General features: G+C 34.6%; 1 protein-coding gene across 2 annotated transcripts in view; it reads left to right on the top strand.

Moving 5' to 3' along the window:
• The window catches only part of LOC136779621 (leucine-rich repeat-containing protein let-4), a 1,178,420-nt gene that overhangs the window by 392,876 nt on the left and 757,673 nt on the right, over window positions 1–27,871 (top strand). For both annotated transcript variants that reach the window (XM_066737691.1, XM_066738539.1), the window contains exon 3: window positions 19,629–19,851. In XM_066737691.1, the coding sequence (XP_066593788.1) occupies window positions 19,629–19,851 (223 nt within the window). The remainder of the gene's footprint in view (window positions 1–19,628; window positions 19,852–27,871) is intronic.

Below are 27,871 nucleotides of genomic sequence, written 5' to 3'. Positions count from 1 at the left end.
TATATCCATTCCTGATTGAGTGTTGTGCAATATTAATATGGAGAACGAAATTAACCCTTCTATATCACGCCCTCCGACATATATATATATATATATATATATTGAATAAAAGTATTATATGTTAAATCTTTTGAATATTGAATAAAAATTACTGTAAGCATATTATAAGTGAATAGATTATTCATTACATCTTCCTGTAAGCATGCTCTACATGTCACATAGTTAACAGACATTATTTTTCCTTTTGCGAAACAATGGGGAGTGAAATTCTAGGGACCACCCAATGTTCCTCCTATGAGCTTTCCCAGGGCTCTCTAAAACTGACCCGATACCTTCTGCCCATATTTTACCCTCTCAACCAGTCTCTAGCTATTTTTTTCGAGACTTTTCTCACAAACAGGTCAGATAAATGAGCCCACGTGCTAAACAGAGTCACAGTGTGAAGTAAGATTGTCAAGAAGCCATTGATGCGCTCGATACTTTCTGACCATATTTTACCCTCTAAACCAGCCTCTAGCTATTTTTTCGTGACTTTTCCTCCCTCAAGCAGACCAGACAAATCATTCAGCCTCTAGCTATTTTTTTCTCAAGACTTTTCTCACAAACAGGTCAGATAAATGAGCCCACGTGCTAAACAGAGTCACAGTGTGACGTAAGATTGTCGAAAAGCCATTGATGCGCTCGTAAATTTGAAGCTGCACTCAGGATATGTCCTTAAGATGCTAGTATTCCCAACCCAAGTAATAATGAACGTATATTTCACGACTCGTTTCTAAATAATGAAAAGTTTATATTTTAAACTGTCATTACTTTATCTGAGGAACGTGACTATCTGCACCATCTAGTACGTGTTATGACACGTTTGAATTAAATATATTTGTTTTAGATGACGGTTATTTGATCTGAAGAACGTGTATCTCACGACTTGCTTTTAAACAATGAAAAGTTTATATTCTAGACTGATGTCACTTTATATAAGGAACGTGTATATAATTAAATGGATTTATTTATTTTAATTAACAACTACTTGATCTAAAGAATACATGTATCAACAGGTTTAAAATAATGAATTCTCTTTGAAATCTACCATCATGAGTGAGTAACCCATCAAAAATGTCGTTCGCCTGCAACAGTCCCTCCACTCTCAATTTCCAATAAGCGTGTATATCTTATCCCTTCCTACGATATTATTCAAAGCCACCCAAGTTTCGTTTGCCTGCAACACTTCCCCTACTCTCAATTTCCAAGTGTGTATATCTTATTCCCTCCTAGGATATTATTCAAAATCACCCACGCTAGCAATTAGGAAATTTCATTCAGTCTCGATTAGAAGCGTGAAGCAGTCGAAAGTTGAAGTCTGTAACGCTGCAGTCATAATATTTTATTGTGGTGTAATAGCAGTATTGAAGCTTCAAGCAGTGCAAAGTACCAGTTTCACGTTGCAGACAGAATATTTTTTTATTGTCACGTAATTGTCGTAGACAATCTTTAGAAGGAAAGAATTATTTTTTCTTTTTACGTTATTCTCTATTCTTAATATTATTTTATTATTATAGAAATGGATTTAACTAAGATTAATGAACTCGCAACTGTAGAACCAAAAACTTTTATAAAACTGAATACTTTGGAGATTGGGGGGTCATACCGAATAACTGAATTATCGAAAATTAAAACCAAATATGGAGAGAGAATAATAGCAAAGCTGCTTACGAAGGAATGGTTCTTCTTGCCTGCGAGGATGATGGCATTACTGGAAAAACCAGAACAATTCAAGAATTTTCAAGATGCAGCTTCAAATCAAATATTAACATTCACGTATCATGGTGGAAATTACAATAATATGACATTTGCAATTGTTAGTAAAATTTCAAAAGATTAATTTAGAAAACATTTGCAAGGAATAATTTAAACACAGTAAATGATTATTATATCTTATTTATTATTTTTTTTCCTTCATTATAATGATAAGCTTAACTATAGTCTATTAGCGATTAACATACATTTCTAACTATTAGCGATTAACTTACATTTCTAACTATTAACGATTAACTTACATTTCTAACAATACTTGTAAGCGGGTTATATTCAACAATTTTATCATGTATAATTAAAAAATACGCAGTAGTATTACTTGCAATATTTTTAGAACAATCGATCTCTATTTTAACGTCAACTGTGCCAAATTTAATAGATTCGTTTTGATGCGAACAATCAATGACAAAGAGAGGGCCATATTCTAAGAAATTGTTGTAATCAAGCATTGGTTTCGACAGTTTTTCTCCAGCATAATAGGATTGGATAAATTTAACATACATATCATATAGTACAGAAAATCGTGATTTTTCAGTATCACTATCAAGTCGATCATACGGATAAAATTCAGAATTAAGATAGACTTTAATATCACGAACAAAACTATCATCGAAGTCAAGCACCTTCATATGCTGCGTATTCTTCTTATTTGTTCTAAATGCTAGAATAACGTATCGAGGCTTCTCCAATTGTGTTGCAGCTTTTACAGCCCACGTATGCCTCTGTGTTTCTGGTAGAAGCGGGTATTCGTAGAGTTCCCAGGATCGAAAAGCCATGGTGAGGCTTTTGTTTTGGTCGATAATACGTAGAAATTGAAGTTTTGTGTATTCATTCAATGATATATGAGGAATTCTCCATTGCACTTTTTGAACATCAATTTTGGAGTCGGTGATTTTCGTTGAAGAATATATCGAATTCGTATCATTACGCGCTCGAATGAGAACGAGCTCATGACGTGCATTTATTTTGACTCTTCTATAGTCTTCACAAAAACCCAACAGCATTTTCAGTGGTACGCAAAAATTAAAATATTTCGTAGGCTTATAATCTGATAGAAACCATCCTGAATGGTGTAGACTCGTACTCTCCTCCCCAGTCAGAGAAATGAGATTCTTCATGGAACTAGTAATACCCACATTCTTACTGCGGTCAATCTCAATACCATTCAATTCATAGCGAATTTCATCGAACAAGAATGCCATGGAATTGCAGTCAAGTCCCACTGTATCTTGAACTGTTGCACCCTGAGCACGAGTGCCCTCGATTAATTTTCCCTCTATGTATAGGTAACTCTCACATGGTAGAAGAATTAAATCTTGCTGTTGTATTGGAATTCGAATTTCGTCACTATTTCCCAATGATGCATTTGCATACGGATTGTAAGCATGTATTTCCATTTTAGTAATGCGATTGTCGTACACAGGTTGTGCGGTTACGTCCAACAGGTCCATTTTTATTTCTGACCTTGAAACCCAGTGATTGAAGAAAGGTTATATTTTTTCTTGTTAGCGGTCTTCTAACGTAATCCCCACCCAATGTATCTGCTCCTGCAGCAACTGTTGGACTGATGATAGGCTCATCTGGTATCGGTGATTTATAAGTATTCTTGTAAATTAGCATTTTCTAATGTGTAATCGAATTGTAATTTCTTCCCCACCGAAATTTACTAGACGGTTTTCCTGATCGAGAATGCGCAAAGTAAGACGGTCAATTACTTTCACAATGACTGGCAAGTAAATGACGTTTTTCGGTGTTTCCGAGATTTTATAGCCTGGTGGCACGCTTGAAAAAAATTCATGTATAACATGTTGAGGTTTGCCGTTTGTATATGCACCAGCAGTAATATTACATTCAATTCGTAAAATATTGACCCTTATAATGTTTACGGGCTGGTCTGATTCGGCTAGAGTGTTCGGCTGAATAATTTGATCTGACGAAAAACCCAATAAAGAGCCTATATTATTAGGTTTTGTAAAATCGATCAGATATTTACACTTTATTTCACTTTTCAACGTATTATTATTAGCACGTAGAATAATGACATCTTCATTATCCGCCTCATGCATCAATGTACGCAAAAGATCATTTATAGCACTCAATTCATAACAACCTGTAGGTATAGTCAGATCTTCAGTATCATAGTAAAACTTATTGTTCGACCCATCAACATTAGCGATTGAATTGAAGCTCTGAAAGTCTACGAGACCAAGTTCATATTGCTCCTCCCGAAGATTGATCGGTGGGAAAAAATCTGCCTCTAATATGGACTCGCGGTCAGACAGCGTAACCGTTATAAACATTGTTCACGTAGAAACTTGACATACAACTGACCGCATATGCTTGTATCATACGATTGATATTGATCGTGGTTGTAGTAGATTATAGCAGAAGGACCAAAATAATCTAAAAGTTCAATTGGAGGTTTCAAATTTCCGAAGGAGTCGAAATACTTTACGTAATTATTACGTTTAACGTAGGCAACCCAATGTGTACCAGAACCTTTATCTTCATCAAGATTCACGATTGCACACTCATTGCATAGTACGGTTTGTGGTAGAGATGTGCGCATAAAAACTCCTCGAAAATGTGGTATATCCTGACATGCATGTAATAATTGAATATTACTAGTAGCTCCAGATTTCGGGAGGTTGCTTATTTTTTTTTTTTTGCGAGGTTTTTTTCCTCCTTTTAAAAACCTTCCCCCCTTCGTCCGTAAGGGGTTAGGTATAAACCATGTCCACGCCTGCCTTCTATTACACGATTGTGACGCTGTATCTCTTCCAATTGTCTCTTGGATGCTTTCGCATCGTTTACAGCTTTTGTTATACCTGCTGCGCCCCCAGCTAATGCGCCCACTGCACTCAACAGTGGGAGCAGAGGTAATAAACCCCCCCGTTTTTTTGTGTGAGTAAATTGCTTTTTCCTCAATAAACCTCCTCGTTTCTTCAGTACACGAATTTTTCTTTTCTTCATGCTTCTTCCATGCACTTGTAGGCCTAAGCCAAGTTTTCGTTTTACATTCATGGATGCCCAGATTGCTGCTGCAGCTGCTCGTTCACGTAAAGATGAGTCACTAGCAGTGATACGTTTTCGTGTACGCTGTGCAAGAACTTTATCATCCTGGTGACGTGGTGGCAGATCCTTATATATTGAATATGCGATATCGTGTTCACGACAGGCTTCGTCTAGAGGATTTATACCAGGATCACCACGTGCTAACCGTTCTCGAAGTCGAGTACCTGGTCCGCAATAATTGTAGCCAGGTATGTGTACTTCGAACGGTAATTTATTCAGTATTTTATTGAAAAAAGTTCCACAACCGTAGCTTACCATGTAGAACTTTCTTTCTGTTTCTCACACAGAGTTTGCTGACAAGCCCAGCAATCTTTTATTGAAGGGAGCGGTCCATCAATGTGATCTGTATTAGGTAGATTATGATGTTTAAAACACCAGCGAGATATTGTTGTACTTCAAGATCTGCACGAATATGTTCAGGCAATTTATTCCAAACCTCTTGAATACTACGCGGAAAGTATTTTAAAAGTAAAATTTTCGGTATGTATTCAAACTGCTCAGCGGTTAATACCTCCAAACTTGACACATCTAACACTAATAACGGCATGATGAGAACTGATCAAACAATTCATTTCATTCCTATAAATAGGTTGTATGACCACAGAGTTTTCAGTCATGGACTTCGTAAAGCAGCCGCTCGGTATTCGTGTTTCTAATATAGATTACCGAACAATCGATAAATGATTGAGACGTCACGGACCTCTACTCCGATCAACCATACGCTGTATAGTTTGTGGCCCTTCAAATTGTGGAAAAACAAATGTATTGCTGAGCCTTATAGAAAGCCCTCATGGTGTGAGATTTGAAAACCTATACGTTTATTCAAAATCGTTGCAGCAACCAAAATATCGATACTTGGAGCGACTATTATCGGACAATGAAGAAATTAGTTATTTCCAATTTTCTAATAATAGTGAGGTTATAAAAGTAGCTGAAGCACTACCAAATTCAATTTTCATATTTGATGATGTTGCAACCGATAAGCAAGACAATATAAGAGACTACTTCTCCATGGGTAGACATTCTAAGATTGATTGCTTTTATCTTTGTCAGACTTATGCAAGGATACCAAAACATCTAATACGTGATAATGCAAATTTTTTAATTATTTTTAAACAAGATGGAACTAACCTAAAACATATATATAACGAACATGTAAATACAGATATGGCGTTTGAAAAATTTTATGAATTGTGTTCAAATTGTTGGAAGCGTGATTATGGACTTTTAGTAATTGATAAAGACAGTGCAATGCAAAATGGACGATATCGAAAGGGTTTAAATAAATATGCTGTGATTAAAGAATGATGTTAATGGTCAAAAATGTTAGTTTAACCTTGAACGTTGAACAAGTCTATATATTGAATAGAGAATAGCTTTACAAAATGAAGGAGAAAAAGCTTCTAAAGAAGATTGCTGAGGCAAGTGAAGTAATTCGTCAAAAATATCGCGCACTCAAATCAGATAGAGTAATGATGGAAGATAGTTTAAATGAAAATTTTAAACCAATAGTTGAACCATTAAAGAAGTTCACCGAAAATAATCAAGCAATTTTCGTTGCACCGAAACATGAGATGAAAATGGAACCTATAAAGAGATCTCTCTCACACGAGGAATCTTTCATAATTCCGATGAAACGAAGAAAGTCTTATCTCACATCGACTCCACAGCGGAAAGATTTCATACTCAGCTCCAGAATTAACGTTCAAGGTCATTCATCGGATGATGAGCAGGAATATCCACAGTCGCACGAAACACAGTACCTTTCTCTGGAAGATGATGAAGAGGAGGAGGAGGAGAAGGTGAAGAAGATTAATGAATATGACACGCAAGATTTAGCGAAACAAATAGAATTACCTGTGCATACATCCATCGAGGATGTAAAAGATGCTAATCGAAGTACGATAAAGTCTGGTTCAATTGCATCCAAATATATAGAATTGTTGACGAATAATGCTAAGGATAAAATTGACAGTAATTTTGGAGTTAAGTTAGATAAAGTGACGAATAAAATGTGGCTTGCGAAATGTGTTTTTAATGTTGATGATTACAGTAATTTTATTATTATCGATAAGGAGTATTATCTTGGCACGAAAGGTCTATTTGAATTGATCTTCATGAAAGAACCTGAAGACTATACTAAAGATGATTTAGATACATATAAAAGTATTCTTTCTCAAACTAATGTGCACAGAGCAGATAACATTAGTACAGGAAAGCTTCGTGGGAATAAGGGACATAAATGGAAGAAAATAATTAGTGAATTATTTCCACCGAAGACAAAACTTGTACAAGGCAAGGGATATATGCGTGTTAATAATAATCCCGTGAGCTATGTACATTGGAACGATCCAAACGAACTGGTCGAGCGATTAAAACTATTAATTGCATCATCTGCTGCTGGTCATACGAATCACCATAATGAGATACAGTCAATAATTGAGGAGCTCCATGAAGAAGGTATCATCTTATAAAAGAGATTGCAGTTTCAAGATTTTCTCAGTTCAACGTACTACTTCATTATGACGATAAATAAATTTGGAGCTGGTTTCAATACTGGTAAAGTGAGAAATTATTTTCACAAAATTGATGATGATACGTTAAAGTTTGATAAATATAAGAATGCATTTAATGCCAAGAAGAAAATAATTTCAAACTTGGGATCTGATGTTACTGATGAGACAAGTGCGGTGAATATCAGTGTTCTGATGAGTAATTTGACACCACTGCGTGATAGCTTTACAAAAGAAATGAATGAATATAGTGTGAAGCTGAATGAATATGCATTAAAATGTGAAATTCTTGAGGAAAAAATGATATATCTGTTGAAAAAACGTATCGACGAAATTGATGAAAGAATCGAAAAATTGAATGATAAAATCGATCATAATAGTTAAAAATTGGCAGGATCTAAATAAGAGAAGAAAGCGTTATTCTATATAAAAGAGATTGCAGTTTCAAGATTTTCTCAGTTCCACGTACTACTTCACTATGACAATAAATAAATTTGGAGCTGGTTTCAATACCGGTAAAGTGAGAAATTATTTCCACAAAATTGATAATGATACGTTAAAGTTTGATAAACAAAAGAATGCATTTAATGCCAAGTAGAAAATAATTTCAAACTTAGAATGTGATGTTACGGATGAGACAAGTGCGGTGAATATGGCTGCTCTGTTACGTAATTCGATGACTGTACGTGATAGCTTAATGAGAGAATTGTTTGAATACAGTGAGAAGCTAACTCACTATTACCTAAAATGTAACATTCTTGAGGAAAAATTTACAACTCTAATGAAAAAAATCGATGAAATTGATGAAATTGGTATAAGAATCGATAAATTGATTGATAAAGTCGATCATAATGATTATAAATTGGATCGAAAAGACAAGGAATTACGAAATGATATGATTGTTGGATTGAAAATTGTTGTAGAATATTTCTCTAATCAGCTGGCAAAAAAAGATTTTGCAAATGAGAAGAATAGAGAAGACGATATAAATTATGCCTTGAAGAAACTTATACTACCGCCAGTGCTTGATGACCTGCTGTAAGCATAACACGTAGTGGAATAATTATGAGTAGTGAGGAGAAGAAGCAATTGGTAGAAGAGTTGCATGTGCCTGCCAGACGGAACTTTTTACGTAGACGGGTAATAATACGAGGCTTCGATGACCTCTGGCAAGCAGACCTGGTAGACATGAGAAACTATGCAGACGCAGGCTACCACTACATTCTCACAGTTATTGATGCATTGTCGAAATATGGCTGGGCAATAGCCCTGAAAACCAAGTCAGGCAAGGAAGTGACAGCTGCATTGCTGAAAATCCTGAAGATTGGGAGATGTCCGAAAAATCTACAGACCGACGATGGCAAGGAATTTTATAATAGTGATTTCCTATCGCTTATAAAAAAGCATGGAATAAATCATTACTCAACATACAGTGTATTGAAAGCAACCATAGTCGAGCGTTGGAATCGAACGTTGAAGACAGAAATGTGGAAAGGATTTACGTTGAATGGAAATTACAAGTGGAGAGCTATGCTACAACAACTGGTTGACAAATACAATTCAAGAAAACATCGTACTATAGGAATGCGTCCAGCCGATGTGAAACCTGAACATGCTAATAAGCTCTTAGCAACAGTATTCAGTAATATAAAGATCGTTGGTCGTGCCAAGTTCAAAGTCGGTGATTTTGTACGAATCAGTAAATATAAGAATGTATTTGCAAAAGGCTACACACCAAATTGGACAACTGAAATATTTGAAATTATAAAAGTGCAGAAAACAAATCCTGTTACATATTTACTAAGGGATTCTAGTGGTACAGATATATATGGTGGATTCTACGAATATGAACTTTTAAAAACTGCTAATCTTAATGTATATCTAGTTGAGAAGGTATTACGTAAGAAGGGGGACAAAGTCTTTGTAAAGTGGTTAGGATTCAATAATACACATAATTCATGGATAAATAAAAACAATATTTTGTAACATACAATTTATTAATAAAGAAGCAATTATTTAATCTTCATTTAAATCTACTTCACTTAATTCTATTTCATTTATCCTATAATGACCCCATGGTAGAGTTGATACAGTACCTTGTACAATATAGCGCTTATCATCATGTGGTCTGAGAGAAATTTTTTGCTGCACAATTGAATAAACATTATGCAATTTTGAACGAATTAAATTTTGATTATGGATATGAACAGTAAAATTTTGTAAGCAGTCTCTATAATCTTCAAACGTTATTTTTCTAGCGATAACGCAACTCTTAACGCCCTTAGCTTTTTTAAAAATTTTATCTTGTATTTTAAATGTATACATTTTCGATCTCAGCCCAATAAACTCAGTCATAATTCTCCCGTTATTCTCATCTTTCATCAAACCAGGCACTTTTTTATTTACTAGAGGTAAATTATACTGGTTATTAGGCGAATAATCACTAGTATCGAATCTTGAAAGATTTTCTCTCATGATCGTGTAAATATCATCGCATTCAATACTGTATATTAAACTATCTGTATCGGTATACAATGCTCTACATTTACTACCAAACGTTGGAAGCATATATTCATAATGGAATTCGTATAAACTTGTTTTTGAAATATCTAGAATACTCATACCTACATATATAGGTTTATCAAATTTCGCCGTTAATTTTTTTAATTCTATCGCAACCAAATTTTCGTTGAATATGGCGCTACTGTGAAAATTTGGTTGGGATATCAATGCTTCTGCTCCATATCTTCCTTCCCACTTACTAACTAGCCTCACATCAACTCTATTTCTTACATTTTCCATCGTCTTACCGAACACTGCATTGTTCATTAGTTTGAAAAGATTTTTCTCAAACTCATTTTTAGATGCAGCTCGCAAACGTGTGTTTAAGTCTATATATTTGTTTAGCCATGCAGATTGCTGGAATCTTAATCCGCGATGGATACCTTTCAGTACCATTCCATGACGAATACATTGTTGTAAAGCCCGATAATGTATAACATAACGCTCCTTATTTTCGACAGTTGCAAGAAGCTTCTTCTGTCGTGCTCCGGGCGGAGCCTCACGTACCGGACAACATGGCAAGTCAGAGTGATTATCATGAAGTACGCTTGGATACTCCAAGTCTACCTCTAAAATAAAACCCTCAGATGAATCTATAGGTATGCTAGAGATATCAAAGTTGTTAGTATCTTCAATCCAGCGAAATCCATGAGTAGGTAGAGCTTGACACATTGCCCATCCGTATAGATTATTTACATCATAGTACATTAAATATTTGCTTGGTTTTGTTGAGTCATAATCATTCATATACCGATTGTTTGCTTTTTCATAGCGGTGAGAGCACTGACTCAAACCACCACGTATTCCGCGTTCTACGAAAAGCAACATTTCAACATCAGTGAAAAGTTCCAATTTTATTCTAGTATATTTAAGCATTGCATCCCAAGTGAAGCCTGGGAGTGTAAAATAATGTGCAGGATCCAAATTATAATTTTCCATGCAGCTATCGCGAAAATTTTCGAAAACGTCTGTCAGTAATAATACGTCAGTTTTTAAATAGAGATCGCTGTACTCCCCAAGTGTTTGTATTTGAAAATTGATCCATACCTCCTTAGCATGATTATATGCCTCTTCAATAATATCACTGTCAGTTAATTTGTTATAGAATAACTTGCGAGGCGGTAAAGCATTTTCTTCCAGACGATTCAGATTATCTACGTAATCATAAGGAAAAATACCTTTTCTTGTTAGTAGATTAAATTGTTCCGTATTTAAATTCGAAAATTCTGACTCTAAGTTTTTCAATTGAGATCTCTCCAAGTATGAGCTCAATTTATCTAAACTTGATGCAAGAAATTTAAATGAATCAATAAATCTGAGCTGAATATTATATTTCCGTATGTATTTTGTAAATGAAATATACTTTTCCTTATGTACAGGTAGCAGGTATACTGAACCCTCATACATGTTAGCGATCGCATTGAAGATGAAATGTGCATCGTAATTAGATAAATTATGAAAAATTACTGGAATAACGTGCGAATCTTTATAGTTTAAATTACAATTGTTGTGAGAGGGTCCTCTATATTTACCTGTTAAATGATCATGATCGCGAACACGTATTTGATTTGGAAGAAATGGCTTTTTACATATATGACAGTCGGGATCATTGTTATGACGAAAATTTTCGCTAATATTTAGCGTTCTCATAGGCACTACAGTCTTTAGTTTTTCGCTCGCTATGCTAGCAATTTTATCGAGTTCTCGCACAAACCATTCTATACACTCGAGTCCACGATATGATTTATAGGCTGAGAGCGATGAATCACGAACGCTTTTAAAATAATATCCTACACTAAAGGGTGAATGTTTTTGATAAATACTACTATTACCGCTCGTTTCATTCACTTTCTCTAATAAACATTCAATGTCTGCATATACGACGAATGGGGTCCTCTCATTGTTCTTGTCATTTTTAAAGGACACCCAACGGTCCTCTTCAGGTAGCAGTATACGGACGTTTATATTGAGCTGACTGCAATCACGTTTATGAGATTGAAGTTTATCCTCATTGAAGAAATAGTGTAAACATCTAAGAGAAAAATCATATTAGTATATAAACATTAAATAAAATTATATTAAAATATAAACAGTATAACATACCGATTACAAATAAGATGAGATTGTTTTTTTCGAGTCAGTTGTTTCTTTAGCAAGCTAGAAAGATTCGTGATACATAAAAAATGTGCTGCACCTTGATGTTCGAGAAGAAGAAGATTCGCATGTCTCGATTTCTCACATTTTGTGAGTTGAAGAGGTGCAATAATTTTATTCTCCTGCCCTTCCTGCTCATCCACCATCGTGAAAACATTAATCGACACATCATTATCTTCTTCAAATTTAGGTATCTGCCTTAATGTGGTTGGAAATGTTATACTTCTGACGTTGAAAACAGATTTAAAATGGGGGTATGAAGATTGTCGTTGTGGGTTTTTAGTTGAAATAGTCGGATAGAGTGCAGCCGTCACAGCCCATGCAAAACATGTATTATCATCACTCTGTATGTTTATGACTGCATGTTTGTTCTTAATATATTTTGGAAGGTCGATTCCACAGCCTGCATGTAGTGGATTATAGTGATTAATATTCACAATTAAATTTAATATTTTTTCCAAAGCCCACCCACTATCACGCTCTTGAAATGCACCTAATTTTGTTAAAATTTTATCTATGACGTTTGTTTCATACCAATCACTAAAAGTATCAGTCTTGAATAAAATCACATTTTTTGTGGAAATATGTTTGATATCACTAATTTCTTTGCAAATAAATTGTCCGTTGAATACCATATTTATCTTAACAGCGCTTACTTTACTGAATACTTTGTTCATGTAGGATTGCAGCATTTCTGATGCTGCCAATAGAAATTCATGTGGTTCGATATAATTAGTGTTTACTATCATACCACTACACATTCGACTTTTAAATGATGAATCAAGATCTTTCCAAATAAGCTTTTCCGCATTAATGCCCGCTCCAATTGAATTTTTATTTTTCGCCGCATGGAGAAGTAACTTTCGAATACATTTTATTTCTGCAAGATTTTTCTGTATAGCATCTGGAGTTGCATTCCGGTTGGATTCTCTCAAATCTCGAATATAATCACGACACTTGCAAACCCACTCGCGATAATCATGCTGAGTTCTTAAATCGGGATTCTTAAGAGCGTGATTTGAAGAATAACTTTTTTCTCTTGCTGCTCTGATTAATCGGCACTGTATCTGAGCAATTTCCGTAAATATTTTCTGCCTTGCCCCTATACGTGCATTGCGGCTAGCAACTCTCAATTTTTTAATGTAATCGCGACAATCACGTACCCACTCACGATATTCATCCTGGCTATTTAAAACTCTATTTAGAAGCGACATCGTAGTTCTTTCCGTATAAATGATCAGCGTGAAACTAATGAAAAATCTTAGATGGAGAACCCTTCAAATAATCAGTCTCCGAGACACTTCAGTAACATAAATACTTTACGGATCAGGTTTCGCGTTGAAGTAAAAAGAATGCATTCAAGTTTAAAATATACATATATTCTAGATTTTTGATTCATACATATATTTCATATAATATACATTTCTCAGTGCGCATATACCTTCATGATTCATGCAAATAGGAAGTTGTGAATTATATAAACCATCTTCTAAATTATAATTTCCCCACACATATTCATCTACATTACTAATTTCTAAATCACAAATACTCTTTAACCAATTTAACTTTTCCACCCCTTTTACAAAAACCGTATCCTCATATACATATTTTTTTATAATATCTTTATATTTATAATATGGTGAAAAACCATCCATCCAATTTAAGCCATGATGATTGAAAAAGATTGAACTGAAAAAGAAATTCCTTATTCATTGAAAATAATAATTCGTTGTTTTTTATAAAGTATACTTACTCTGTTTTCTTTCTCTCCTCTTCACTTAACCAAGTATGTGGAAAGGGGGGTGAAAATAAAATATGATGCACTTTTAGTTCTTGTAAAACTGCAAATTCTTTAACTATAAATGTCTTATCCATTAAATGGAATCCTTGAAAATCGACGAACGTTGGGATCATCATGTTAGCGTTTTTAATACTAAATTTATTACACTTTGCCGTTATTTTAAATATATTCTTTTTTTGTTTCTCTAAAGTTTTCCCCTTCTCTTCAAACCAAGTATTTCAATTCTCCCACTATCCTTAACTATTCTCTCTTTGGACCAATGGTGTTTCTAAAAGTGTCTGGTTAGTCACCTCCCACCACAGACCAAATTTTTCACATCCCTTACAGCATTTAAAAGATCTTGAAGAGCGTGTAGGGTAGTCTTCAGTTCAGTTCTAGCTTTAGAATATTGAATACTACTTTATTTTTCGCTCAAGTTAGGAAATGTTCAGTTTAAACAGTATCACCCATATAATAGATATTGATGGATTTATGGTGAACAAGAAAATAGTATATAAAGAAGTAGCCATAAAAGATGTAAAAACTGATTACACATATTACGCCTCGTTTAAAGTGAATAACACATTTCATGATTTAAGTATTAAAGATCAAAAAAGTGCTAACTATGTGTATAGAAATGTACATGGCATAGAATATGGAAATATGGGTTTTGAAAAGTATATACAAAGTGAAATATATGACTTCATATGAATTGTGCAACGAGACTATATGTATCCAGTAGTTGCATACAAAGGGGGCACTATAGAACGTGATATTCTAAATTTAATGGGCATTGAATGCATTAATTTAGAATATTATAAGTGCCCCAAGTATGACAATTTAAGGCAACATTTTACAACTTTCAACCTCCCATGCGAACTGCATAAATTAAAATTCAGTGGCAGATCAGGAAAACCAATCCACTGTGTCTACCAGGAGGTGGATGTTTTCGCAAAGTGGGTGCGAAAACAAATAGAAGGTAAATAATAAAAATTAAGTTTGCAATTTACTTGATATTAATAAATTTTTTGTATGTTTCAGAGTCTGTTATTAGCTGAATGGGCTAAATATTAGTTTCATTTGTATTAGTTTTTATATAAGTTTCATGTTCGTTTTTAATTATATGATAAATTTTATTTAAAAGACTCTTTCTTTTCCTCTACTCCTATTTCCCTTAATTTAATCTGTAAAAAACAAAAAAAAAAACAGAAAAAAGAAAAAAGGAAATAAATTTGACATGATTTCACCTATTATTCTTGTAATTATAGGAATTACTTGAGAATTCTGTCTATACGCTAAATTAATAACCATTTGATACTGCATATTTTTTCACTTTATATTTATCGACAGCTTGTATAAGAAAAAAGGAATCTGTATCCAAGGTTCAAGAAAGGTATAATGTGAAATTAAAAGAAGGACCCAAGGAGAAAAATAGTAGGAGGGAATAGAATGGGTATGTGGAGGGAAAAAGACCCTTCAATGGTGTAGAGGTAGGTTGAGAGGGAAGAAAAATGGTTAAATGTGAAATCAAGTTAAATGGCGGGTCCATAGTAGGAAAATAGTGGGAGGGTCTAGGATAAGTATGTGGAGGGAGAAAAGACCCTCCGAGGGCAGGACTAAGAAATCAAAAATGGCAGTCCGTAAGATGCTTAGGACCCCTAGCGGTGTAGCTGCCCCAGTAATTTTCGTGATCGCCACCTAGTGGAGAAAAAAGAAACTTTTTCCTCCACCAACTAAAATACAAAAAAAAGTTCTCTGGGTAACTGTCAGGATAACTAACCAGCCGGGCCCTAGGGTGATGGGAGAGGGGTAACCCTTAGGGAACTAGTGGACCCGTAGGATAACTAACCATCTGGACCCTAGTGACATGGGAGAGGGGGTAAGCCTTAGAGAACTAGTGGACCCGTAGGATAATTAACCATCCGGGCCCTAGGCTGATGGGAGAGGGGTGAGAGACTCTAAGAGAGAAAGAGAGGGTGAGAGGGATCTCTCTCTCTCTCTCTCTCACTCCCCATAGCCAAAGCATTTCCTCCGCACACCCGCACCCTCCTCATCACCCAATAAACCCTAGCTCTTAAGAAGACACTTCCCCCCGCACACCCGCACCCCCCTCATCACCCAATATACTCCAGCTCTCAAGAAAACACTTCCCCCCGCACACCCGCACTCCCCTCACCACCGTGTCACAGGAACCCCCTAGCTACCACTACTAACATTATCATACATTATTATTATTTTGTAATAAAATTTCTTTTGTATACACAGTAACCGCTTACACATTCACTTTTACAACATTATGTCACAATTATAGAAATGACTGGGCCACACACAAATGCTTTATAAATCAGTCCTTTTTCATTCATTGGTCTTTAAGTATTTCTTTCATGCGATTTAAACTCATGAAGAATAGGATTTAGCCTGTAACAGAAATAAAATAACCACAAAGTATATTTCCTTATAAATTCACAATAATTTTCATTTTTTGTTATTAATTTATACTCATCTTATATATTTTGTCTTCTCTGTTATGTATTAAAATCCTTCCTTCTTTTCCGCAATCGTTTTCCGAAAATATTATTTTTATTTACGATCCAAAATTGAGGGTTAACCACGCCATTTGACAGCTGCGGACAAACTCCCTAGAAATCCCTCCGCCCCTCTGATTCCTACTTCCCCTCGCCTGACGCAAGATTTCTGCACCCAACTCTACTAGGGAAAGGAAGAGGATCGAAGATGCAGGGTGTGCGGATGGGAAGAAAAAGGATGGGAGGACGTGCTGGATATATGTGGAGGAGGAAGAGGGAACGAGAAGGGATAGAAGAAAAAATAAAGGAGATATTGAATGAAGATGGGAGGGGGATGGGATGGATGAGGGAGTTGATGAGGAAGAGGGGTAGTGGAAATAACTCAGAAGTGGAAGTCAAGGATGGAAGAAATGAATGAGGATGAGTGAAAGAGGATGTGTGGATGGGAGCTCTCTCTCTCTCTCTCTATAAGTGGAAGCAATAATGTAAAGATAGTTGATAAGAAGAATAATTATAAAATGGATATAAGATAGAGGATAAGGATATTGTAAGAAAGGAGTGCCAGAAGGAATGAAAAGAGTTTGTGTAGAGAAAAGAAGGCGAACCCCGAAAAAGCGCCTAGAAAATAAAAGTAAACTATACACACTTAACGGAGTAACAATTTGTTTTCTGTTCGCATAATCAGTGTAGAATCTGCTGGAAATAGGTTAAGAAGTATGCACACTCTTTGCTCACAGAAAAAAAACATAAAATCATGATTACTGTAGCAGGATAATCCAATGGGTTTTATATGAAATCAGTGTTATACGATTAACCTTTCAATGGCATGTCTAAGAGTTGATATGCACGAGTTAGAAGCTGTATCCAGGGAAAAGCCTGCACTGCAATTCAAAATGATATCACAAATTGCATGATCTGTAAAATTTAAAAACATTAAAAACTGCTATCTTGAATACTAAAAATTTCTAACAACCTGCTTGAAAGTGATATCAGCAGCTACATAATTGCCAGTAACATATATATGGAAATATATTTTCTTCTATATTATCTCTGGCAGTTAAGTTTATTTCCAGGATAATTTATTCCAATATTATCACTTCAAACTGCTGAACTGGTGGACGATGAAAATGTGTTACAATTGACGGATTTCCTAAAATATCGTACATTTTTCACAGAGAATGATATATTTTGTCTTATGACTATTCAGTATTGTACGATATTAAATTTTTATATACATATCTAAACATTTTATTTATTTTATCCATAATTTTTGTTATGCACTATCTCCATATTCCACATTCATCCGCAGTTCACACATACATATTCAAACAGAAATGTCAAACGAGCAGTATGCTCCAATTTAAGCGAGCGCTGACACGAGAATTACTCATATATCAAAAATATATAGAAAACCGCAAGCACTAAAAATTTTGGGCTAGGGATTTTTCGGAGATAATTCCACATCTACCATACACATTGACAGACGTGCACACAGCCCGACTCGTGCCCAAGCTAAAGCTATTTAGTCAGGGCATTTTAACTGTGTTCTCTTTTCTTTCTCCCTTTCATACCGTCGAAAGTAGACTCCAAAGGACGAATCGCTTGGTGGGTAGACGCAGTTTTTAACACCATTGGGTCCTGGAGTAGGGAAAATCGCCACATGCACTATAATAGAAACGCTATTGACGTTAGCTGGTTTTTGGAAAAAATGTCAACCCCTTAAACAGCAATGGCTCTCGACTGAGTCCGTTCTAGAACAAAAAGAATAATTTGCTTGAAAAGCTTTTAGGCTTGATGAGGGAGATCACCCCCAGACTAAAACTGCATACCTCGTTTGTAAAAGCGGTCGGTTTGTCGGTAAAGATTAAAGGGATAAAGGAAAAGATAGTCGCCTCTCCCCTTAAGTTTTTCCCCCACACTCTTCACTATGAAAGTAATCTAGAACAGGTTTAGAATAAATACTAAAATATTGTTAAAGCAACAATTTTTCTTACTTTGATAAAAGTTAAATTTATCTAAACATCTAGGGATGTCAACACACAGAGTGTACGTTTTTGAAATCAGCTTTTTAACGCATGCTAAAAACAGCAGTAGTTTCAAAAGCAATAAATATTTTTTAAGGTAGTTTAATCTAACGTAACTTATTTTATAACTGCAAAAAAAAATATAACTATTATACAGGACAACAGCAAATTTTTGCTTGAGATTTCGAAGCAAATTCTTATGTAACTTTTCCATCTGAATCTGATTTTAGATCTGAAATTATTCTATCAGCTTTATATTTCAAGATACTTAAGCTTTTAAATGCACCCAATTGTTTTTTGGTTTTTTAATGGTCTAAAATGTGGTCAGCATTAATTATGATGCGCAGCTATATATTTTGTTAAATAGTACCAGATTAGAGATCTAAAAATATATTCTCTTCATATGGTGATACATTTTTTCCATAGTGCATTTTATTAATTTGAATTTTGAACATTTTAACATTTCAAGATGATGCTAAAAATAAAAATTGAGGGTGGAATGTTATCTCCAGAACGAATATTATTAATATAAGCACAACTAAATAAAAATTTTTTATATGGTATGAAATATTTTAGTTGCTGTTTATAAATTCGAAGTCGTTGATTTCGAATTTACCTTCAGTATTTTTCAAATAATTTAATTTTCTCAGATAAAGCTACCCTAAAGATGTGATTTCAAGTTTTACAAAGATTGTGTCAAATTTTGGGTGCAGAATAATATTAATTAAATTTCTTCCGGAAATAATGTTCGATTTTTAGTTTGTATTGTTAGTAGTATCTTAATAGTTTTGAATGTTAAAAATTCAAATTGTCGTATATAGGTAAGGAAAAGGGTATAGCCAAGAGCACACAAAGTGTTTTTTTAAACCTCTACTCTTGTATTATTTGTTAAAATATAGAGTTGTACAGCGCAGATATTGCTAAAAACAGTATAGATAATTGAATACACCCAAAATCAGTTTTTTTTACATCTAAATGTTTAAATATCTTGAAAATAGGAGATGATAGAGCATTTCTAGTACCAAATTTGAATCAAGCGAGAAAAATTACATAAGAACCCACTCTAAAATCCGAAGTAATTTTCGAAAACCCTTATTTTGTTGCCCTGTTATCCCAGTTGACTTTATATTATACCAAGCCTTAATTTAAGAAAATAATTTAATATTTTTATTTCTCTTTCCAGGGAAAGCATTAACTCAATTGGATATTTCACAAAATACATTGTCCTCTGTACCATCTAATGCATTAAAAAATCTTCAGCATTTACTTATTCTAAATTTAAATCACAATAATATTAATGCAATAAATAATAAAGCCTTTGAAGGTCTTGACACACTTGAAATACTATCTTTGTATGAAAATAAAATATCCATAATAGAAGCGGAGGCGTTTGTTGGTCTTGACAAGTAAGAATATATTTTTATTATATCAATAGTTTTAAAGGATACATTGAGCGGATAAAATTTATTACAAGAAAATATCCTACATGTTTATAAATATGATCTTTTCAAAATAGATTAAACTGACTTGTTTTATTATACTTAAAGAATTGCAGTGAATGGCTGAAAATTAACTCAATAATATATTGTCTATAATTTTATGAATATGAACTTTACCATATGGACCAAACTATTTTGTTTTATTCTTCTTAAGCGCGATATAACCTCGATTACTTAATAAAAAAAATATAAATGGAGATCGGCAGACGAAGGGAATCTGTGTTTGATGTTGCCAAAATCATAATGACGGACAATATATTTGCTATGTGTCGAAGATAGAAAGGGAGAGACGATCAAATGGTTCACTAACTCTCCAAATCCTTGTATCTATCCATTTCTTCCCCCTCCGATCTAAATTAATTTTTTAATTTAAAAGTCGATGTATGAGGAATGAACAAATAGAAGCACACTTGTTATATTGTCCTTTCTCTTTTCCATACACAATTATTCATTCTTTAATTATATATTTATGTCCTTTGGTTGATGTAATAAAAAAGTGAAAGGATTTCTGTGTGTATATGTGTGTGAAATAGAGGGAGAGAGAGATGTCCTACACAATCCATATTGCCAACCAATCATATGTCTAATGTACTCCATCGTGATTTTTGTACTTTCAGACGCTTGGGCACTTTATCTGGCGGTCCTTGTATACAAGGTATAACGAAACGATGGCATGATCATAAAACTGAAGGATAGTGTTAGCAATCCAAGTATACATTTCAAATTTTGTTTAAAACGAGTGAAAGTTGAAAGACTATTTTAATTTTGAAATCACCCTTTTTCATGTTATCTGAATATTTTGACCTCAAAGCACAGATTGAAGAAATAAAGAATCAATGACGCTATACGACCCGCAAAGAATCTACAATTACACACGTCTACTAGGGTTATGCATAGGCGATAACGAGAAGTGTATTTTACATAGTTATCGACGTTGAAGCAGAATCTTGCATCTGTTCCTTCCTATTATGTCACAGTTTTGTTATACACCCGATTGTTTATATATAGAAAAATTGAAAAAAAAAATCCATCTTTTTGTTAATGTAAAAGACTCGATTCTAGAAATTCGAAATGAATATATATAATAGATTGTATCTTTATCTAAAAAGCCTTTCATATTAAGCACAAATTGGCCGACTTACTCGTGTATCTCCATGGCGGCTCAACGCCCGATTCTCAAAACTGCATACTTTACTGATATTCCAATTATTTTCTAAAATTCAAAACAACATACAAATTTGTTATTTGTATTAAAGCTTCTATTTGATCATTCGAAATTTAAAAACTCTTTGAATTTAGGAAAGTTATATGCTTTTAAATAGAAAGTGTTAATCCTGATTCTGTTTTTTAAAATATGTTTTGCTTAAACAGAGGCTCTTATTTATGAATGTGTAAAAATAATTAGGTTAGCACAGAAAGTAATAAATAACATTATAAAGTACTACAGAAAATCTTATCAGGGTCGATTGAATAGTTGTTAAGTGAGACTGCACACAAATTTTAAAAAGTACGGTTCGACAAAAAGTAGTTTAAAGTTTTAATCTCTCACATACTAGGGAGCTGCGAAACGTTAATACAATTTGCGCAGCACAACACATTTAAGGCTATAACTTTTTATAATTTTGAATTTTACTTTTAAACATTAGGAACATAATGTTGAAGAAACCATTTTTGAAAGAGAAAACGCAATTTTTGAAGCCTTTAAAAATATATTGTTACGCGGCAAAAATCCCTATGATAAAACTTGCCGCGTAGAGCAAAATACGAGAGTCTCTATTAACGGTATTTGGGGGACGGTACGATCTAACTAAATTAATACGCTACTATTTACGCGACTATATTATAACACTCCCAAAATCTAGTACTCTATAAGCAATATGTTGGGCGCCAGGTCCACATAGACCAGTTTCCTCGATAACTACTCGCTTCACGAAAAATCTCTTCTTCGAAACCCTAAATGTTCCCCAAAGTGCTGGGCTAGCTCGGTCCCTAGCTGAAAAATGGAGAGGGACAAGGTCAGGAGAGGGCTACGCTAAAATCGATAAAAGAGCCGTTAACGGGGAAGGACACTTAGATTAAAGGAAAAGGCCTGATTTTCCAAAGAAAATTCTGAGGTTTATTAACAATATCTGATATTTTACAATGCTCGATAATACCACAAATTCAAACAATAAGAACTAGAAGGTCGAAATTCGTCCATAGAATGGCCCGCCACATTCTATTACAATTTGCGAGAATTCATTAAGGGATTATAAGTATCCCCTCTTTACGGAAACGTACAAGCGAAAGGCTAGTAAAATACAAAATATATCCCGCTAATACAAGGTAGCGCAAGGTGGAGGTACATGAGGAGGATACAATTCATTCTAGAGAAAAAGGTGGTGAATCTTGCCTATGATCACGGCCAATCACCTGTACCGACAATTATTAGACGAGAATATTCACTCAAACAGAGCTCTACAAGTCTCACACGCCTCAAAAGCGGAGAACATATTCTTCAACCTGAGAGTGGGCTGGAGACGGAATTGATGCCCGGCGACACTCAATCTGGAACTATCAATCCGTGGAACGATACTAAAGCTCGGGCAATTGGTGGGTAGGAGAATGACCTAAAGATAAAATGTTCTAACGATAAAATGACCTAAAAACGCTAACTTCACGTTGGTTAAAAGCCGGTATTGCAGATTACCGACCGGATCGTCCGAATTTCCTAAATTTGAGTAGCTGGCAACGCTGGACTGTCAAACGTCAGTAAATAGAGACAGAGGTTATGCACAGTAGGGAAAAATTCTGGATCTGTCAGATAGGTATTTTAAATGAATAAATGAAAATGAATGAATTACTTTGTGGGTATTTCTTACATTTTACAGAAGAGCTACGAGATGAAACATTTAAAATATTATGATGTCATGGAAGATGAGGAGGTATTCATAGAATTTGCTAAGCAACATATTTTGAAATATTTAAGAGCCGAACCACAATAGGATTATTTGTTATCCACACTGACAGTCTTTGGATAAACGAGAGAGAGAAGGTTATGCTGCTCGAATAATGTTAGGATATTAATACTGTGCCTGGATTGCATATTGCTGCCAAACAGTTTTTGCTTTAGCAGCCTTCGTGTTGAATAATGCCTATAAAGAAGGCATGTTTTCAAGAGGTCTATTATATAGGGGAGATCGTTTTTCTCGTGTAATTTTGGTAGTGAGTATAAACTTAAAACTTTTCAATCTGGAACAAGCTTATGCAGGATTAACGCAAATTACTTGTATAGTTATTTGAGCAAATAAATTCTTTTTAGAAGCTCTATCAAACATATACCTTTTGCTTGGATATAATGTTATATGTTTTTTGTAGATTTGTTGAAAAGAAAAGATGTGAGATTACCTTTCGAACAGTCTTTGGAAACTGCAGAAGCTACCTGACAAATATGATTGTAATCTCACTGAGGTAAAAGAATGAGATATCTTGGTGAATTTTGTAAAATACAATTCTATAGAAATGTCCCAGTTACTTTTGATAAGAAGAAAGACCAATTAATTTTATTGACACAATCTGTGTGTGTGCTATAATATTTATTACTTTTCTTAGGTACAATGATGAAATAAATTTCTGATTGCCTGGCCTCTATTGTGGAGAACCTGATTCAGAAATGACTATTACTAGACTCGAGGAATCGAATATAAACCTTACTAGAAGAAATTGGAATATTAATGTAAAGCATTGCATGCTGTGCATTTCTCTCAAATAGAAATTATTCATTCTATCATGATAAATACTTCATAATTTTAACTGAACTTTGTTAAATGACTGTTTCAATTTTTCATATTATTCTTTAGATTTCACAAATTACCTGATGGAAGAAAAATATGATTAGAGGAATTCTAAACTACTAATAGAAGCATTATAAATTTCCAGTGCTATTATTACACGAATTTCCTGAAATAGCTGCCTATAATTGGGGATATACAGAGTATCCACATTTTAAATGTTGAAAAATCTGGAATTTTTGGTTCGAAAGTAATGACTTATAAAGACCCTCGATTAAAAAATGCATTTTGTGCATTAAGTGGAACTTAGAAGAGTGTTTACAGATTAAATTTAAAAAACGCATATTCCAATGTTTATAATTGCGGTGTGGCAAATTTATGGTCAGATATATATGAAGGTAAAAGACACAAAGGTTCTTATATATCTGACCATAAATTTGTCACACCGCAATTATAAATATTGGAACATGCGTTTTTTAAATTTAATCTGCAAACACTCTTCTAAGTTCCACTTAATGCACAAAATGTATTTTTTAATCGAGGGTCTTTTTAAGTCATTACTTTAGAACCAAAAATTCCTGATTTTTCAACATTTAAAATGTGGATACTCTGTATATCCCCAATTATAGGCAGCTATTTCAGGAAATTCGTGTAATAATAGCACTGGAAATTTATAATGCTTCTATTAGTAGTTTAGAATTCCTCTAATCATATTTTTCTTCCATCAGGTAATTTGTGAAATCTAAAGAATAATATGAAAAATTGAAACAGTCATTTAACAAAGTTCAGTTAAAATTATGAAGTATTTATCATGATAGAATGAATAATTTCTATTTGAGAGAAATGCACAGCATGCAATGCTTTACATTAATATTCCAATTTCTTCTAGTAAGGTTTATATTCGATTCCTCGAGTCTAGTAATAGTCATTTCTGAATCAGGTTCTCCACAATAGAGGCCAGGCAATCAGAAATTTATTTCATCATTGTATCTAAGAAAAGTAATAAATATTAAAGCACACACACAGATTGTTTCAATAAAATTAATTGGTCTTTCTTCTTATCAAAAGTAACTGGGACATTTCTATAGAATTGTATTTTACAAAATTCACCAAGATATCTCATTCTTTTACCTCAGTGAGATTGCAATCATATTTGTCAGGTAGCTTCTGCAGTTTCCAAAGACTGTTCGAAAGGTAATCTCACATCTTTTCTTTTCAACAAATCTACAAAAAACATATAACATTATATCCAAGCAAAAGGTATATGTTTGATAGAGCTTCTAAAAAGAATTTATTTGCTCAAATAACTATACAAGTAATTTGCGTTAATCCTGCATAAGCTTGTTCCAGATTGAAAAGTTTTAAGTTTATACTCACTACCAAAATTACACGAGAAAAACGATCTCCCCTATATAATAGACCTCTTGAAAACATGCCTTCTTTATAGGCATTATTCAACACGAAGGCTGCTAAAGCAAAAACTGTTTGGCAGCAATATGCAATCCAGGCACAGTATTAATATCCTAACATTATTCGAGCAGCATAACCTTCTCTCTCTCGTTTATCCAAAGACTGTCAGTATGGATAACAAATAATCCTATTGTGGTTCGGCTCCTAAATATTTCAAAATATGTTGCTTAGCGAATTCTATGAATACCTCCTCATCTTCCATGACATCATAATATTTTAAATGTTTCCTCTCGTAGCTCTTCTGTAAAATGTAAGAAATACCCACAAAGTAATTCATTCATTTTCATTTATTCATTTAAAATACTTATCTGACAGATCCAGAATTTTTCCCTACTGTGCATAACCTCTGTCTCTATTTACTGACGTTTGACAGTCCAGCGTTGCCAGCTACTGAAATTTAGGAAATTCGGACGATTCGGTCGGTAATCTGCAATACCGGCTTTTAACCAATGTAAAGTTAGCGTTTTTAGGTCATTTTATCGTTATGACATTTTATCTTTAGGTCATTCTCCTACCCACCGGGCAATTTCGTCCCGGCAAAAATCTAGTAATATATCGAAAATTATGCCGAGCCTACAACAGGCAGGCCTCGACGCGCGCGACACCGCCAACGATAATTAACTACAATAATCAGGAAAATAATTAGTTTCTCTCTATCTTACTCCTCAACACTCTACTTAAATAATGATTTCAACGTATCGTTATCGGATTCCCGGCCATGATCATACACAACGCTAACTTTAAAGGCTTTCTGGCAGCTACGAGAAATGACTCGATATAACACAAGTTAGGCATTTACTGGCATGGTCGACCCAAGGGAGGCACTCACCGATCTGCTCACTCTTCGATATTCTTCACCTCAAAGTCTTCCTCTCGAATACGGTAGTTTTCCCCAGGACAACGTTGGTTCGGTAGATTCAACTAGGCCCCGGTAAAACAGTCGTAGGTCAGGTTCCAGAAGCTCCAGATTCACGTCGGACTCCAACTAGTGCCAAATTTCGACTCCTATAGCGGTACAGTGATCTCGGTACCTCTCTATCATCCCCACCTAGTCATTAATAGGATCGGATATCGATCGGATCACCGAAGACTCACGAGGATCCGCGGTATCAGGCGATCCTCTTCTCTAGCTCTTTTCTCTTCTTTCTTTCTCCCGAAATCAGCTTCGTCCGGGACGACTCTAAATATTGTCGCCTACTGTAGCTATAGCGGGTGGTATAGGCCGCTGCTATGCGGGAATCAGCCATTGTTAGACGTCACCGGAGAGCATGAGCAGGCGACAACTAATCTATTCCAAGGCAATTATTCTTTATCTACAGAATATTCCCAACGTAGTTCTAGGATGGCTCCATTATGCTTCTTCCCGCACCGTGACCTCGGGGAATCTTCTCCAGTCTAGATCCTGTTGGGTGGAGATGCGACGACAATCTGTGTCCGAGAAATGAGAAGGCGAGGTTGCGGTGTCCATTTCAGATGATGTGGGGGGGGGGGGGGTATGGTCCTACTTAGCGCTGGCAAGGTGGTAGAAAAGTGGAGAGGCAAGGCCTCTACTCAGGTCGGCACGCCGTACAACCAGTTACAAATTAGAGGGGGTGCTATGTATGAAAGGAAAGCCAAAGAGCGCAACGCGATAGATGACTAAATATCACCACCTGGGGATGAGATAAACAAAAGTCATGTAATGGCTAAATGAAACTTCTGACCTTTAGTGATGGCGGGATTCCGCCGTGATCCTGGAGCCTCTCCTGACCTTGGCTGTAAAATCTTAATTTAATATGCTCATTAATTGGAAAGGAAGGAGAGCCATCAATTTCTGAGTTAATAATTGGCCAGCGTTATTTAAAATATTTACTTAAGTAAACGCACCCGAGAGGTTAAGGATTTTTTTTTCATCAGTGCTCTTGTGACGCCGCCAAGACGCTTAGATTTGGGCCCGTCACAATATATATCCCCTTCAGGGTATCTAGCGTTGAATTATGAATTTTTAAACCATCTGATAATTCTATCTTTTTATGCTTGCTAAAGTTAAATAAAGTATTATTTATTACATGGTTATTAAATTGAAGATTCATAAATATTGTTATAGTATTGCATGTTTCTTAATTTATTTCTGTATGGAGCTATATAAAAGCGTGAGGTGAAAATCAAAAAATTTGATATTGAGGGGTTAACAGCGTGAGAATTTTCCTCTCAAAAATAGAAATCAACCTAAAAAATATTAAATTCGATAACATTTGACCCTAGCGTATAAAGGTTGAAGTCTTGCATTTTTCAAATACATACATTAAACTTTGTTAGTGCATAACACCTTGTTTCGTCGGCTTTTGGTGTGGATTCTTTGAACATTTTTGTACCTGTTTAGAAGTTAGTATATGTTAGTTCAGAAAATCATCATCAAAGTACAACAGACATCATGTTAAACACTGATAGTTTCGATGTAATTGTTGACTGTTTTTCCAATCTAGGCATAGGGTGGTACCATTGCTATAAATATTCCATAACACTCTAAATTTGAATGAGTAGTTAATATATCCGCTTTGTAATTATAATAGAAAACAACATAAAATATTTATTTGACATCACTTTTTGTTTAAAAAAATTTAATTGTCAATAATAACATCGCAACTATCATTGTTTAACATAATTTCAGTGGCACTTTGGCGATGATTTTTTTAATCAACGTTTAC

This window comes from Prorops nasuta, unplaced genomic scaffold (assembly GCF_024137725.1).
Source record: "Prorops nasuta isolate Cenicafe-Biocafe unplaced genomic scaffold, Cenicafe_Pnas_1.2 PNAS00001, whole genome shotgun sequence".
Lineage (NCBI taxonomy): Eukaryota > Metazoa > Arthropoda > Insecta > Hymenoptera > Bethylidae > Prorops > Prorops nasuta.
This window is presented reverse-complemented; position numbering and strand designations above follow the sequence as displayed.